Consider the following 17,608-nt stretch of genomic DNA (forward strand, 5'->3'; position numbering starts at 1 on the left):
CTCAGAATACTTGAGAATTTTCATCTCAATGTTTAGTTGAACGAGACATGGAAATTCACTTGCCAGAGGTCCACATTAAGGATGAAATACTGAGCACTACTGTGTAACTTTTATAATATTTCTCTTCTGGTGTGGATTTTCCAAACTATTTTACATGAATTAATATGCATTAGGTTTTCTTATATTTAGAAACTTTCTTTTGACTGTGAGTTCTCACATGACTACGAAACGCTTTGAGACAACTGAAAGTTTTCCCACATTTTTCACACGTCTGAGGTTTCTCTCTAGTCTTTATCCTTATGGTTTTAGAAGGATTGGGACCGACTGAAGGCTTTCCCATATTTTTCACACTTAAAGGGTTTTTCTCTAGTCTGAATTCTTACATTTTTGGAAGGATGACTGAAAGCTTTCCCACATTGCTTGCATTTATGGGTTTCTCACCAGTGTGCTTTCTGTCATGTTTGTGTAAGGATGAGGACCAACCAAATGCTTTCCCACATTTTTCACACTCATAGCGTTTCTCTTCAGTGTGCGTTCTTACATTTTTGGAAGGATGAGGGCCAACTGAAGGCCTTCCCACATTGCTTATGTTTACACGTTTCTCTCCAGTGTGCATTCGGACATGTTTGTGTAGGGATGAGGGCCAACCAAACGCTTTCCCACATTTTTCACATTTATAGGGTTTCTCTCCATTGTGAATTCTCACATGTCTCTGAAAGGATGTGAGCCAACAGTAGGCTTTCCCACACTGCTTACATTCATAGGGTTTCTCTCCAGTGTGCATTATCATATGTACTCGAAAGGATTTGGGACAGCTAAAGCCTTTCCCACACTGCTTACATTCATAGGGCTTCCCACCATTGTGCATCATCACATGTACGCGGAAGGATTTGGGGCAACTGAAGGCTTTCCCACATTCCTTACATTCATAGGGTTTCTCTCCAGTGTGACTCCTTATATGTCCAGTGAGGGAGTGGGAACGAATAAATGTTTTCCCACAAAGTTTACAGGCATAGGGTTTCTCTCCACTGTGAGTTTTCACATGATTCCTTAGGTAGGAAGAACAACTGAACGCTTTCCCACATTCCTCACACTGATATAGTTTGCGTCCAGTATGACTTCTTTTGTGCCTCTTAAGGGATGAACGATGCCTGAAGACTTTTCCACACTGAATGCACTCATACAGTTTTACTCCAGTAGGCGTTTTCTTGTACAGCTTAAGACTTGGAATATGGTTGATGGTTTCTCCACATGTATTACCTTTGCTACTGTCACAGAGTCTCTCCACCATATGATTTCTGCTTAAAAAAAAAAATGGAGGGGGCACATTATTAATGGTTTGTGTATTAATTATTTATTAATATTTGTTAATGAGCTCGAGGGTTACATTTCTACCATTTTTCTGTCTAAATATAGGTTTTCTGTCCTGTCAGAATTAGTTCAAGGTGGAATAAACTAAATGCTCTGAGAATGGGCTGAGGCACAGCCCATTACTACAACAGCATTTCTCATATGTACGGTTCCCTGGTCATTGTTTTCCACCAAATTATTTTTCAAACGCTTAATGTCTGAGTCACATGAAGGAAAAAAAGGGAGGGAATGATTTGTGAATAAACAAATCTGGAGCTAGGTTTATGGGTCTCTTGTTTTTGTTTTTTAATTTCATGAAATAGTAAGATTCTCTACTGGGATATTGCATTTTCTCCTAAATGCAACTCACCTCAAATGTCTCCCCTGGTCGTTGTGCTTATCTTCAATGCACTGGTCTTCCCAATTTTCTCCAAAAAGGGAGGTCCAGGAATCATTTTTTGTGAACCTTGCTATTTTCTGCTCATTGGATAATTTTTCTCCAAAAATAACCTGCTGAGAAGTGGACCCATTGGTTCTAAGTTGATTCTCATCATCTAAAACAAAACAGTGAATAAATCTTATGAAAAAGGCAACTGTGAGAAAAGAAATACATTCAGGAGTTCAGTGTTTCAAAACTTAATTATTAAGAGACACAAGAGGGGTTCCTGGGTGGCTCAGTTGGTCAATTATCTGATTCTTGATTTCAGCTCAGGTCATGCTCTCACATTTCATGGGTTCAACCCCCACACTGGGCTCCACATTGTCAGTGACAGAGAACACTGTTAGTGTGGAGCCTGATTGGGATTCTCTCTCTCTCTCTCTCTCTCTCTCTCTCTCTCTCTCTCTCCCTCTCCCTCTCCCTCTCTCACTGCCCCTCCCTGCTCATGCATGCTCTCTCTCTCTTAAAATAAATAAATAAAATTAAAACAAAGAGGCACAAGAAGTCAAAATAGTAGGCAATTCAATATGCACGGAAAAAAACACAAGGTTTCAAACAACAAGCTTCTTCATTCCCACAAAGTGACCCACGGGTATATACACATACTGAGGACAGTGAAGAATGCTGTCTTTTAAACCAGAAAGGAAGAAAAACACAGGTCAATATATAGATTTTTACCGTCACTGAGAAACTGTTAGATTCTAGGTCTGTGACGGCTGTGATCACGCCTGTCTTATTTTCCAATGCGTCTTCCTTCCGCATTCCAGATTTTGAGATGGGCTTAATGAATGAGAAATAGTTGTTATCGAAATAACTAAGTGAAGGATTGATGCCACCCTTACCTACTGTGGCCAGGTTCCTGAAGGTTTCTAGCATCACATCTTTGTAGAGCTTTTTCTGAGCAGGTTTCAGCAGGGCCCACTCCTCTTGGGTGAAGTCCACAACCACATCCTCAAAGACCACTGAGTCCTAAAACAAGCCACAGATGTGTAGCAGAATGGGTAATACAGGGGAAGTGGACTCAAATTCACAGGAAGTTCCAACAAGATTCTATGGTCTCCCCACATCTAATCTACATCCACACTCACTTTCTGTATCATGGTCTTAACACACCACTAATACATTGAACTTGTCCCTCTCTCCATTTTCACTGTGACCCTTCCTGTGTGATCCCTGCCTTTTCACAGAGTCTAGAATAGTCCAAAACACATTGGAAAAATTAGAGAAATGCTATACAAATGAAACAAATATTTCCATTTTATGACCACCAATTCCTTGTGACAAAAACTATTTCATCTGTCTCCTTATTGCCCACCGCATTGGTCAGCACTGCATAGGTCCCAAGTTCAAATTGAAACGGGACTCTAATAAACAAAAACGCACTGAAGTTTTTCCTTCATTTCCCCTCACCAACAAGAGGCCCAAGGTGGAAACCCAACTTGCAACGTGGGCCAGCCGATCCTGTGTCTGGATGTACTCTAGGCAATTCAAAGTAGATATGTCCAACTAGGAGCATGAAGGCATTTTTCCTGGAGAAATGCTAATATTAACTTATATGTGTATTATTTATGTATATCATTTATCACAGAATCAGTTGCTACTCTTTCTTCCTTTGTGTGCCCTTGAGACAGAAGAGGTATTGAGAAAGAGGAGGAAAGAGGAAGACAAGATAACTCAGGAGGAGGGAAGAAGGCATGAGAACTTAGACCTTTCCATAATACCCACATTCATAAACCTTGGTGTCGGTATGCATTAATTTTGAGTACACACACACGCACGTGCACACTGAGGTTCTAAGATGCCAAAATAGCTCTTTCCACCCAAGATTGCTGGTGCCTTGATCTTGGACTTCCCAGCCTCCATACGTGAGGCTTCCCATTTCTCCAATGTGAGAAATACATTTCTGTCATTTCTAAGCCACTCTTTGGTGTTTTGTTATAGCAGCCTGAATGGGACGAAGACACATAGCCAGAGACTGGAGCAAAGTGAGATGGGAAGTAAGTCAAGAATGGTGGGGAGTGCTGGGAGGTTGGGCCCATCATCTTGTGGGGAACTAGTCAGATTCGATTCTGTGAGAACTGTGGAGCTACTTCAGGCTTTTGCACAGAGGAGTGGTCTCCTCTCTAGCTTTAATGATCCATCACTTGTGTTGAGACCAGACTATGGGGAATGGATGTACAGACCAGAACACCTGTTAAGAAAATAAAGCCATAACCGGGTGAGAGGAAGGTGGGTCGGCCAGGGTGGTCACAGTGGAATGTATAGGGGAAATATTGGGAAGGGCTACAGATTCCTGATGGACTGAAGTTGGGGCAAGACAGAATGAGAGGAGTTGATGACGCTGATTATGTCTCACAATAAAAACTGAAATAATGGGGGCGGCTGGGTGGCTCAGTCAGTTAAGCGTCTCCCTTCAGCTCAGGTCATGATCGCATGGTTCCTAAGTTCAAGCCCACATTGGGCTCACTTCTTCCACATGGATCCTGCTTCAGATCTTCTGTCCCCCCCTCTCTGCCCCTCCCCCACTTGTGCTCTCTCAAGAATACAAATAAAACATGTAAAAAATCTCAAAAAAAAAAAAAAAAACCCCAAACCCTGGAAAGATGGAGTTTCCATGAACTGAGATGTAGAAGGCCATATGTAGACTAAGATCTTGGGGAGAGGATGAGAAGTTCCTAACAGGCAATACCAACATGGGAATAACAATAACACATTCGAGTGGACACATGCATTAATAATGTCTCCAGGAGCACCGGTCAGAATGGCAAAAATTTGAAAACACCCAAGTAGCCACTAGTAACAGAGTTAATAAATAATGGTGGTATATCCTTGCAAGTGAATACAAGAGAGCAATTAAAGGTTAATTAACTATTATTACCACACAGAAGACCGTAAAATAACTTTAAACAAAAGGAATCTTACCTAAAATCTTACCTAAAATCTACACTGCGATTCCATTTACATGCAACGTGGGACATGCAAAATTAGAGTATCTTTATTTAATGCTGCATACACAGGTGCTAGAAGAACGGACACTGCCTTCACACCATTCAAGATATTGGTTACATGTAGAGAGTGAGGAGGGTCACTGGGAATCATTTCCAGTGGGGTGTCTGATGTCAAGCACTGTTTTAGCTCTAGGGCTGGATTTTACTTCACAGGTGTTTATTTTTTATTATTGCTATAGACTGTCCAATATGTCTTATGTACGTTTCTGCATGTATGTTATACTTTGCAATGAAACATGGTAATCAATTAACACAACTTACCTGACATCATCTTAAGAATTACAGAAAATGATTTTATACTGTTCAACAGAAACACATGAAAAAAAAAAAGCTCATACTGCAGGGGAACCAATGGTAAGACGCATAGCCCAATAAAGAGCATAGTGGTGGGGGGTGGGAAGATTATTAAAAAAGGAATATATAGGGGCCCCTGGGTGGCTCAGTCGGTTAAGCATCTGAGTCTTGATCTCAGCTCAGGTCATGACCTCACAGTTTGTGAGTCTGAGCCCTGCGTTGGGCTCTCTGCACTGGCAGTGGGGAGCCTGCTTGGGATTCTCTCTCTCCCGCTCTCTGCCCCTCTCCTGCTTGCATGCGTGTGCATGCACATGCTCTCTCTCAAAATAAATAAACTTTTAAAGAAGGAATATATAAATGGTGTGAAGTTTTTCTACCAAAAAAAAAATGTACAAAACTAAGTTCCTCTTGCCTCACTCCTGGTCAACATTACATGAAAAAGCCAATCCAGTGCCACAAGAAAATAAACAAATGTGCAGAATTACAAAAGAATAAAAAAGATCACTGTTATCCTTAGCACTAAGAAGCCTCTGCACAGGACCCCGACAGAACAAGAAGAACCACAAAATAAGATTTTTAGCACGATTCTAGAATAGATACACAGGACGAAAATAAAACCCATCACCTTTCCGTTTCATAACAACATTAAGTTGGAAAATTCATGTCAAAAAGTGAACACGAAAGCCATCATTTCAAGCCTCTGGAAACAATTCAGGGGTCTGAACGATCAACAAACACTAACCTGTGCAGCCATTCCTTCAAAGGAGTCCAAATTTGACTGGATTAGTCGATAGAGCAACGTACGCACCATGGCATGTTCAAAACAATAAAACAGTCAGCCTACAACTAGTGGAGATTAACAGCTAACAGCGGTTGGTCGAGAAAAAAATGAAGAAAACCCTGCCAACACTACTGCCATCCCAGGGTGACTGAGGAGAAACATCAGAGGCCTACTACTGAAGGGGTTGGGAGGAGAGTGAAATAGACTTGACTAAAATAATCCAGCCAGTCACCAAGCAAACACAAATAAACAACAGTCAGGAAGCCCAGAAGACAGGGGCCAGTACCCAAAGTTGCTACAATATATTATCTATAGTGTCCAGTTTCCAACAAAAAATTACAAGGCATGCAAAGAAAAAGGACACTGTGACCCTTACAGCAGAAAAATAAGCAGGGGTCGGGGGGCACCTGGGTGGCTCAGTTGGTTAAGCGCCCGACTCCAGCTCAGGTCATGATCTCACGGTTCCCAAGTTCAAGCCCCGCACCAGTCTCTGTGCTGACAGCTCAGAGCCTGGCGCCTGCTTTGGACTCTTTCTCTGCCCCTTCCCTGCTCATGCTCTGCCTCTCTCAAAAATAAATAAAAATATTTTTAAAAATTGTTTTAAAAAGAAAAAATAAGCAGGAAACAGAAATAGAGAGCAAACAGATGTTGGTTTACAGAAGGGTTCAAAGTAACTATTATAAATATGTTCAAAGAACTAAAGGAAACAATGATTAAAGATGTAAAGGAATATATGATAACAATGATGCACCAAATAATGTCAAAAAGAGATCGAAATTATTCTAAACGAACCAAATGAAAATTCTGGGGTTGAAAAGCACAATAACTTTTGTATCCCTTGCCTCTGGAGACATGTCCAGTAAGAAACTGCTATGGCTGAGGTCAAACAGGTTGCTGCCTATGTTTTCCTTTATGATTTTGATGGTTTTGTCTCAAATGTAAGTTTTTCATCCATTTTGAATTTATTTTTGTGTATGGTGTAAAGAAAGTGGTCCAGTTTCATTCTTCTGCATGTGGCTGTCCAGTTTTCCCAACACCATTTGTTGAAGTGACTTTTTTCCATTGGCTATTCTTTCCTGTTTTGTTGAAGCTTAACTGGTCTTCACACAGTTGTGGGTCCATTTCTGGGTTTCCTATTCTCTTCCATTGATCTATGTATCTGTTCTTGTGCCAGCATCCTACTGTCTTGATGACTACAGCTTTGTAACATAGCTTGAAGTCTGGAATTGTCATGCCTGCAGTTTTGTTTTTCTTTTTCAGGATCACTTTGGCTGTTTGGGATCTTTTGTGCTGAGCGTGGAGCCTGCTCAATATTCTCTCTTTTGCCCTCTGCCCCTCCCCGCTGCTCATGCTGTCTCTAAAAATAAAAAATAATAATTAAAAAGGAAATGCAGGGGCGCCTGGGTGGCTCAGTCGGTTAAGTGGCCGACTTCGGCTCAGGTCATGATCTCGCGGTCCGTGAGTTCGAGCCCCGCGTCGGGCTCTGTGCTGACGGCTCGGAGCCTGGAGCCTGTTTCAGATTCTGTGTCTCCCTCTCTCTGACCCTCCCCCGTTCATGCTCTGTCTCTCTGTCTCAAAAATAAATAAACATTAAAAAATTAAAAAAAAAAAGGAAATGCAACAGATTTCTATCGATTTCATATCGTACAACTTTGCTCAATTCACGTATCAGTTCTAGCAAATTTTTGGTGGAGTCTTTTAGGTTTTGTACAGAGTATCATGTCATCTGCAAACAGTTAAAGTTTGACTTCTTCCTTGCTGATTTGGGTGCCTTTTATTTCTTTTGGTTGTCTGATTGTACTTTCAGTACTATGTTAAATCAACGAAACTAAAAGGCAGCCTACAGAACAGGAGAAGATATTTGCAAATGATAAAGGGTTAGTATCAGATAAAGATCTCATAAAGGGTTAGTATCCAAAATCTATAAAGAACTTATCAAATTCAACACCCAAAAAATAAATAATCCAGTTAAGAAATGGGCACAAGACACGAACAGACATTTTTCCAAAGAAGACATACAGATGGCTAACAGACACATAGAAAGATGCTCAGCATCACTCATCACCAGGGAAATACAAATCAAAACCATGACAAGATACCACCTCACATCTGTCAGAATGGCTAAAATTAACAACTCAGAAAACAACAGATGTTGGCAAGGACGTGGAGAAAGGGGAACCTTTTCACACTGTTGGTGGGAATGCAAACTGATGCAGGCACTCTGGTAATAGTATGGAGGTTCCTCAAAAAGTTAGGGGCGCCTGGGTGGCTCAGTCGGTTGAGCGTCCGACTTCGGCTCAGGTCATGATCTCACAGTCTGTGAGTTCGAGCCCCGCATCGGGCTCTATGCTGATGGCTCAGAGCCTGGAGCCTGCTTTGGATTCTGTGTCTCCCTCTCTCTCTGACCCTCCCCCGCTCATGCTCTGTCTCTCTCTCTCTGTCAAAAATAAATAAAACATTAAAAAAAAATTTTTTTTAAGTTAAAAATAGAACTAACCAGGATACCTGGGTGGCTCAGTTGATTGAGTGTCCAACTTGGGCTTAGGTCATGATCTCACAGTTCATGAGTTTGAGCCCCGCATCAGGCTTGCTGCTCTCAGCACATAACCCACTTTGGATCTTCTGCCCTCCTCTCTCTCTGTTCCTCCCCACTCACGCTCTTTGTCTCTCAAAAATCAATAAAACATTAAAAACAATTTTTAATAGAACTACCCTATGACCCAGCAATTGCACCACTAGATTTTTACCCAGAGGATACAAAAGTACTGATTCAAAGGGGCACATGTAACCCAAAGTTTATAGTAGCATTATCAACAAGAGCCAAACTATGGAAACATCCCACATGTCAATCAACTGATGAACGGATAAAGAAGATGTGGTATATACATACAATGGAATATTACTCAGCCATCAAAAAGAATGAAATCTTGCCGTTTGCAATGACCTGGATGGAGCTAGAGTGTATTATGCTAAGCAAAATAAGTCAGTCAGAGAAAGACAAATACCATATGATTTCACTCATATGTGGAAAACAAAACAGATGAACACAGGGGAATAAAGGGGGAAAAAAAGAGGGAAGCAAACCATAAGAGACTCTTAACTACAGAGAAGAAACCGAGGGTTGGTGGATGGAAGTGCACGGTGGTGGTCTAAATGGGTGATGGGCATTAAGGAGGGTAGTTGTGATGAGCACTGGGTGTTATATGTAAGGGACGAATCACTAAAGTCTGCAGCTATATGTTACTATATATGTTAACTACACAGGATTTAAATTACAACTTGAAAGAAAGAAAGAAAGAAAGAAAGAAAGAAAGAAAGAAAGAAAGAAGGAAAGAAAAAGGCACAATAACTGAAAAAAGTCATCAGAGACACTCAACCATAGATTTGAACTTGTGAGAGAAAGAACTACAAAGTATGTTACTCCATTCACATGAAACGTCCAGAATAAGAAATTCTCAAGAAGCAAAAAGTACCTTAGTGGTTATTTATGGCTGGGAGTAGGAAGGAAGGTGATAGATAAATGGTCTGAGGTTTCTTTTGAGATGATGAAAATGAACTAAAGTTGACTCTGGTGAGAACTATGAATAAACAGACCACTGAATTGTACACTTTAAGTTGGTGAATTTTATGGTATGTATAGTATGTAAGTTACATCTTGGTAAAGGTCATTTTAAGCCAGCGCATAATAAAGAATTCTAATGAAGGGTATAAAAAGATTCTAATGGACAAAAACCTTCAACTCTATTGGATAATATCAAAGTAAAATGCATGGAAAAGCGGCACATGTTCTTTGAAAGAACTCAATGCCATGAGGATGTCAGCTCCCCCAAAAGAAACCCGTAGTAGTCTTTAAAAAGTTCCATTGGGGCGCCTGGGTGGCGCAGTCGGTTGGGCGTCCGACTTCAGCCAGGTCACGATCTCGCGGTCCGGGAGTTCGAGCCCCGCGTCGGGCTCTGGGCTGATGGCTCAGAGCCTGGAGCCTGTTTCCGATTCTGTGTCTCCCTCTCTCTCTGCCCCTCCCCCGTTCATGCTCTGTCTCTCTCTGTCCCAAAAATAAATAAACGTTGAAAAAAAAATTAAAAAAAAAATAAAAAGTTCCATTAAATCCTCAGACCTGATTTTCCAGAACTTCACAAAAACAATGTCTCGAAAGTTTAAAGTTCTCCAGAGAACAAATGTCCAAAAAAAGGGGGGAAAAAGTTTCTTAAGAACATGATAGGGGCTTTCCAAATACATGAAGGAATTTGAAACCACAGTAATATGGCCAGTATGTTATTAGTAGAGGATAAACCAATAGATTCATGGAAAGGGAAAGAATCCTGAAGAGACCCTATGCATATGGAAATTCGATTAATGACAGAACAGGCATCGCAAAGCAGTGGCAGAAATGCTGTATACTTTAATATACAGGTCAGGGAGAAATTAGCATCCAACTAGGAAAAATGCTTGGTATTGCCATCTAGTCCATGGGCAATAATCAATTTACTCTAGATTTAAATGCAAAAGACATAACTAGAACTCTTTCAGAAGTTAAAGGGAAAGGTTTTTATGATGTAAGAATAGGGGACTTTTTCTTAAATAAAATTTTTAAGTATAAAAGATTATTATAATTAAAATTATAACCATAAAATGTTTACATATAAAACTTTCCTTAAATAATAAAAAAAGAGTAAGCTATAAAGGAAGAAATTGATGATTACAACCCTACTAAAGTTAAGAAACTGAAAAGGTAAACCACAATTCGAGATAAATATACTTGCAACACATACAAATATAAAAATGTGTGTGTAAAGCAAAACGGAATGGTCAAACAAATGAATGAGAAATCACAAAATGGTTAAAACATGTATCACAAAAGATGTAAGACTACATATGAGAAAAGAGTCAACCTCGTTGTCAGTGAGCAAATAGAATAAAATCTTGTTTCATACCAAGAAGGGCAAAAATTACTAAATTAGATCATGTCGGGTATTGATGGTCACATGGAACAAATAAGCAGTTATGTACAGATGTTTGGAGAATCAACTGGTACATTCCATTGGAATTTCCTAATAAATCTGAACTTGGCCATGATCCACAATCTAGAGATTTTCCTCCAGTATGTCGTAAATGTACCATGCATTTGCACTCGTACACTGAAACAAGACTCATGGGAGTGGCATTTTTCACAAAAGCAAAAAAAAAAAAAAAAAAAAAAAAAACAAAAACTTCAAAAACCCAAATCCCATAAGCACTGGAATGGAAGGAAGAATGATGGCAGTTTCAGACAGCAGCATGTATGAAACAAACTGAGGCAAAGAACCCTGGGGAAGCCTTTTCAGCGTAATTCCGTTAATATTTATTTATTCAAAGTCCCGAAGGGATAAAAGTAAGCAGAACACTGCTTAGTAAAAAAAACATAAAAGGTAAAGGCATGAAGATTAAGCAAAGAGGGGCGCCTGGGTGGCGCAGTCGGTTAAGCGTCCGACTTCAGCCAGGTCACGATCTCGCGGTCCGTGAGTTCGAGCCCCGCGTCGGGCTCTGGGCTGACGGCTCAGAGCCTGGAGCCTGTTTCCGATTCTGTGTCTCCCTCTCTCTCTGCCCCCTCCCCCGTTCATGCTCTGTTTCTCTCTGTCCCAAAAATAAATAAACGTTGAAAAAAAAAATTTAAAAAAAGATTAAGCAAAGAAACAAACAGTAGTTACCGATGGGACAAGACCGTCATTTAGGGAGGGTCATGGCAGGAGTCTCTACCCAAGACCGATTTATGAATCTAGATGGTGAGTCTATGGATGTTTACACCATGATTAGTTTTAAAACGTCCAATAAAACTTTGTATGTGTGCTAAATACGATAAATTTCACCATAAAACTTAAAGCATCAATTAAGGTTGGAAAATTATATGCTTTTTGTATGTTTGCTTACCACGTAACATGAAAAAGTTTGATTAATGAACTTAAGTAGAAAAATATTACATGCAGATCGATTGCCTAATTAGAACTGGTTGCATAAACTTGAAAATCAAAGACATCTGTCATTGCTACGAAAAGGTCTGCAGAATTAGCAATAGAACAAATAAGAAAAGTGTGCTGCACGTGTACGTCATGTCACCTTTCCTATAACAAAAGAAAAACTCTTGCACTTTTAATCGTTTTTATAGAAAGAAACACTGACAAAAATGCACAAGAAATCATTAAAACTAGTTGTCTGAAGGTGGCTGGGGCAGGACCGGCACGGACCACAATATGCTGGCAGGGGATTGTCTTAAGTTAGATTTTCAATGTTTTACAGATTTTTTTAACCTTTGCATCCATTATTTACTTTACAGAAAGAGAAATCTATATCAATTATATTTTGCTTTTTAATGGTTTTTATTTTTATTTGGGAACCACTTTTCCATATAAGAAGTTATGTTAAGGGCGCCTGGGTGGCGCAGTCGGTTAAGCGTCCGACTTCAACCAGGTCACGATCTCGCGGTCCGTGAGTTCGAGCCCCGCGTCGGGCTCTGGGCTGATGGCTCAGAGCCTGGAGCCTGTTTCTGATTCTGTGTCTCCCTCTCTCTCTGCCCCTCCCCCGTTCATGCTCTGTCTCTCTCTGTCCCAAAAATAAATAAACGTTGAAAAAAAAAAAAAAAAGGATATTATTAAAAAAAAAAAAAGAAGTTATGTTAAGATTTAATCCTGTGAAAATTAATAGAGCAAAGTCTCACTAAAATGGAGTGGAGAGAAAAACAGTAATAATAAATGAAAAAATAAAAACCCAAAAGAAAAACAAAACAAAACAAAAGATAAAATGGAGTCAGGGGACCAGAAGGGGTAACCACACCACTCCACGTCAATTACAGGAAAGAACTGTCAATTACAGGCCGAGAGATGTCCATTGCATCTCCTATAAGAAATTGACTACCCCTAGGGGCGACGGGGTGGCTCAGTCCGTAAGCCTCCGACTTCAGCTCAGGTCATGCACTCGTGGTTGGTGAGTTCCAACCCCGTGTCGGGCTCTGTGCTGACCTCTCAGAGCCTGGACCCTGCTTCGGATTCTGTGTCTCCCTCTCTCTCTGCCCCTCCCCTGCTCACACTCTTTCTCTGTCTCAAAAATAAATAAATATTGGGGCGCCTGGGTGGCGCGGTCGGTTAAGCGTCCGACTTCAGCCAGGTCACGATCTCGCGGTCCGGGAGTTCGAGCCCCGCGTCGGGCTCTGGGCTGATGGCTCAGAGCCTGGAGCCTGTTTCCGATTCTGTGTCTCCCTCTCTCTCTGCCCCTCCCCCGTTCATGCTCTGTCTCTCTCTCTGTCCCAAAAATAAACGTTGAAAAAAAAATTAAAAAAATAAATAAATAAATAAATAAATAAATAAATATTAAAAAAAAAGAAAGAAAGAAAGAAAGAAATTGACTACCCCTAGGGCACCTGGCTGGCCTAGGTGCATGAGACTCTTGATCTTGGGATTGTGAGTTTGAGCCTCACGTTGAGCAAAGAGCCTACTTACAAAAATCTTAAAAATGAAATAAAAAATAAGAATGGAGGATCCTTTACAGAAAAAGAAAAGAAATTGACTACCCCTATAATTCATCAAGAAAAACTGCCATCAACAACTCAGAGAAACTGTCATCACCCTGAACTCTTGCCTCTGTCCAATGGACTTTTGTCCAAAACAATCCCTCCCAACTTCCTCCTTGTCCATAAAATAATGTTGTTCTTTTGTTTGTTGGGTGTGCCTAGGGTTTTGCTGTCCTCGCAGGTTCCAAATTGCAATTTATATTCCAAATAAATCCATTTTTGCTGATAAAATAACTGACTTATTTTTAAGGTTAAGAATCCCCTGAAAGTTAAAGTTTATGAAAATGAAATATCGCAAACATCTTTACAACTAAAATGACAGGTGACACCGTCATTATTTGCATTTCCACTCCATCTCAGTTGAGGAACTATTTTCAAAAATGAGTAGAATACTTTGCACATCAGGGGTTTGGATCCAACCTATTCAATGCACTAGGATTTTCAAGGATTTGCACATCCAAAGGTAATTTTCCTCATATCAATTAAAATAAGAATTGTCTTGGGAATAGTACATTTGAAACTTCATAACTCTATAGAGACAATCACTGATATAAAAAATTATGGAAAAAGTGAAAAATTAACCTGAGAGTTTACTTTTTTTTTTTAATTTTTTTTCAACGTTTATTTATTTTTGGGACAGAGAGAGACAGAGCATGAACGGGGGAGGGGCAGAGAGAGAGGGAGACACAGAATCGGAAACAGGCTCCAGGCTCTGAGCCATCAGCCCAGAGCCCGACGCGGGGCTCGAACTCACGGACCGCGAGATCGTGACCTGGCTGAAGTCGGACGCTTAACCGACTGCACCACCCAGGCGCCCCAAGAGAGTTTAAATACACCCATCTCCTATCTGGAAGTCCTCTTGTCAAAAAAAAAGGAAGAAAAATTCTGTATGCTTTCAGAATTCTCTTCTATTGTATCTCTCAATCCATTTCTACTCACCCAAGAAAATAAAAATCTTACAACACTCAAATAGGGAAATAAAAAGGCCAAAGTTTTAGGGAGACTGGAGTTATATGGCAGCAACATTCAATACAGAAATCAGAAGGGATGAAAATCAAACATTTCCATTGGCTCAGATAGAGCCACTGACTTATCCACCATTCCCAAAGAACACCCACCAGGTTCAGAAGGTGAAACACACCCACAGGCTTGGGGTCCAGAACCTCACTGCAGAAATGCCAGCCTTCTGCTGGATCAGTCCCCAGCGATGGAGATAGGGTGACCTGAGCAGACACACGGATGAACTCTGGAGCTCCACACACCCTCCACTCCCCTCCCTGCAGTGCGGAAATGCTCCCTCTCCAGGCTTCAGTTCTCACTACCCAGGAAACTCTTGGCTGGAGCCAGTTTAAAGTTCTAACCCAAATGAACCCCCAAATTCATAACTCTTTCTCCCCCAACCACACACATTTTTCAGTGCCCTGCAGCATTTCTAGGTACACACATTCCTCCTGCGGATGGTGTGGACAGGCTGGGACATGAGCACAGAAGAGAAGCTCCAGAAAAAAAACATTTCATATTCTCTCTCTCTCTCTCTCTCTCTCTGATATCTCATGATTGGCCTTACTTAGCTTGGAGTCACTGGGCAGGGCCCCTATCCCCACTCGAGGTAGTCACTCTTGTTGGACCCTATTGATTTAAATGACACAAACTCAGTGTTTGAGGAATCCGGCAACATCACTCAAACCCAGTGTTCATGTATAAAGGAGAGAGAAGGCTAAAGAAGAAAACCCACAAGTATCTGTTCCTTTCAGAGAAAATAAAGATGTCACTTTATTATTTCCATGGGAATAAAATGCTTTATAAACAATCACATTTCAACACGTGATGCAAATTTCACGAAATAGGATTTAGCATTAATCTCTGAAATCCAATAATACCAGACAGAATAAAATTATCCACAGTCATATATTCCCCACCCAGTAAACAAAAAATAGCTGACATTTTGGTGAGTCTTTGTAACTCACCAATTAATAGGCCAAGCTTTTGTGTGTGTGTAAATGCATTCATTTTTATGCATTCATAATGCGAGAGAAGCTTTCTCTATTTCTCTTAGATTCTTTTCCCCAGTAGCATCCTCGAGGCTAAGCCCTGGAACTCCATTTGTCGTCACCAAAAAGAAAACAACAGATGTGAGAAACTTAACCACACATGCTCAAGGAGAGGAAAAAAAAAAAAAAAGGCACAAAAGAATTTTTAACAAATGGTATGTAAGACTAGATCTTTTTATTATTATTTCTGAACTTGAACCTTCCCGTTTCTTTGGAATTATTTTTATCTAATCTTTCTATTAATTAAATGTATTTTACATTTACTGACAAATCTCAGGCTCGAATAACCAAATAAATCTTTGCAAGGTGACAAACTCAGGGCGGGGCGGTGCAGAACGGGAACACTGAGATGACTCAAGGGTCAAGTACGGCCATCCTACCACGTGGGACATCCACCCCCCAACACCTGTTCTCTGAAATGCTCGCTGAACAGCCTCCCAAAGGGCACTGGCTCCTGTCCCACTGCGGGTCTGCAGTGCACTTTGCTTTGCAGGTTGCAGCACCAACTCACTGGGTTTTCTTTGTCCTTTGGGTTTTTCATCCTTCACCGTGAGAATCCAGGGGGCAGGAACCATTCCTCTCTTCCCTTCCATACCAGCGTCTGGTCAACTGACAACTAATGTCCCTCCAGGAAATGAGAACTGGGGTCGAGGTCACCTAGGGATCCAGGACATACCAGAGGATCTCTCCGAGCCCAGGACCCCAAGCAGGTCTCCCCGCACTCCTCACTCGTCCCCTAAGGCTCTCTTGTAGGAGGAGCTAACTCCGGGCTGAGATTCCCCGACCCCCGGGTGGATAGCAAGCTGTGCTCATCTGGTCACCCAGGCAGTCCTGAGAACCCCAGACCCGCGCGGGGATGGGACAGGACGCTGGGACCCAACCCCGCGGCCAAGGACAGAAACTCGGGTCAGACCCTGGAGAGGGGTTGGGGAGAGGAACCCGGGCCGCGGCCACCTCCAGACGGTACCGGCTGTTGAACAAGCCCCTCCCGGTCTCGGCCGACCCCGCGCACTCACCATCTCGCGGCCTCGCTGCAGGCTCTCCTGGCGTCCTCCCCGTGGCTCCATGGCCCAGGCAGGTGAGCGCGACGCCGACCCAGACACCTGCAGCCGCACGGGGCAGGTGCACACTAGCGCCTCTGGCGGTCTCAGAGCCCAGCCCACACGGCTGGGAGCCCGCCCGCGGTTCTGATTGGACGGTGCTCCGAGACCGCGGACCCTGATTGGACACGGCTTGCAGACCCCGCCCCAGGCCTCCCAACCGGATAACCCACCACCCTCGCCCCAGGGCCCCCGACGGGACGATCCAGCACGACTGCAACACGAGTGGCTGGCCCCTTCCGGCTGGTCACAGTAGGGACACTTGGGTACAAGTAGAACCAGCTCTAGTTCCCCCAAGGACTTCGGCGTCTTCCCGCAGGTCTGTGGCACCTCCTGTTTCCAGACTCCCATTTCCCCACCGAGCAATACCTCTCTGTCCAGAGAAGGAGGGGTGCCCAATCCCGGCTGGGCTGGGACAAGACAGGACAGGAGGCCCTGGTGTCCTCCAGGGGTCAGAGGTTGGCCTGGGACTGCAAGGTCACCCTTAGGTCTGGGCTCTTTAAGAACACAGACATTTGGGGGCACCTGCGTGGCTCAGTCCGTTGAGCGTCTGACTTGGCCTTAGGTTATGATCTCACCGCTTTTGAGTTCGAGCCCCACATCAGGCTCTGTGCTGACAGCCCAGAACCTGGAGCCTGCTTCGGATTCTGTGTCTCTCTCTTAAAAAAAAAAAAAAAAAAAAAACATAAAGAAAAAATTTTTTTTAACACACATACATTTGATCGTGACTTCACCACGTGCAGTGCAGGGTCTGGATACGTTTTGATATTTGGCCCTTGACACCGTTGTGGCCTCACCCATGCTTCCCCACCCCCCTCATCTGCTGCTTTAGATCAGGAAACTGCAGCCTCCAAGTGCCAGGTGCTAGCGAGGAATTTGAACCCCACAGCCTGAAACTGGGCTCAAGATCTTTTCTCAGAAGGACCACAAGTTACCGGACATGTTCATTAAAATCCTCAGCTTCACATTCTACACTAAAAGGAAATTATTTGCAGATCCATTTTTTAGTATATCCCTAGAGAACTTTGAAATGTGAATGGTTATGCTA

The 17,608-nt window shown here is 42.2% G+C and overlaps 1 protein-coding gene across 2 annotated transcripts; it reads right to left on the reverse strand.

The window, feature by feature from the left end:
• Window positions 1–233: 233 nt before the first annotated feature.
• On the reverse strand, window positions 234–17,214 carry ZNF556 (zinc finger protein 556). Of its 2 annotated transcripts, none has more exons than XM_086699578.1 (5): window positions 17,139–17,214; window positions 16,477–16,563; window positions 2,632–2,758; window positions 1,721–1,904; window positions 234–1,298 (listed from the first exon to the last, which is right to left on the reverse strand). In XM_086699578.1, the coding sequence occupies exons 1-5, from the start codon at window positions 17,160–17,162 to the stop codon at window positions 380–382; spliced, it is 1,341 nt and encodes a 446-aa protein (XP_086555704.1). In that variant the 5' UTR covers window positions 17,163–17,214; the 3' UTR covers window positions 234–379. The 2 variants fall into 2 exon arrangements, with proteins under 2 accessions (XP_086555704.1, XP_086555703.1); XM_086699577.1 differs by having other exon boundaries at window positions 234–1,301.
• Window positions 17,215–17,608: the final 394 nt, after the last annotated feature.

The sequence above is a fragment of the Puma concolor genome, chromosome A2 (genome assembly GCF_028749965.1).
Source record: "Puma concolor isolate L17-30 chromosome A2, mPumCon1.1.hap2, whole genome shotgun sequence".
NCBI lineage: Eukaryota > Metazoa > Chordata > Mammalia > Carnivora > Felidae > Puma > Puma concolor.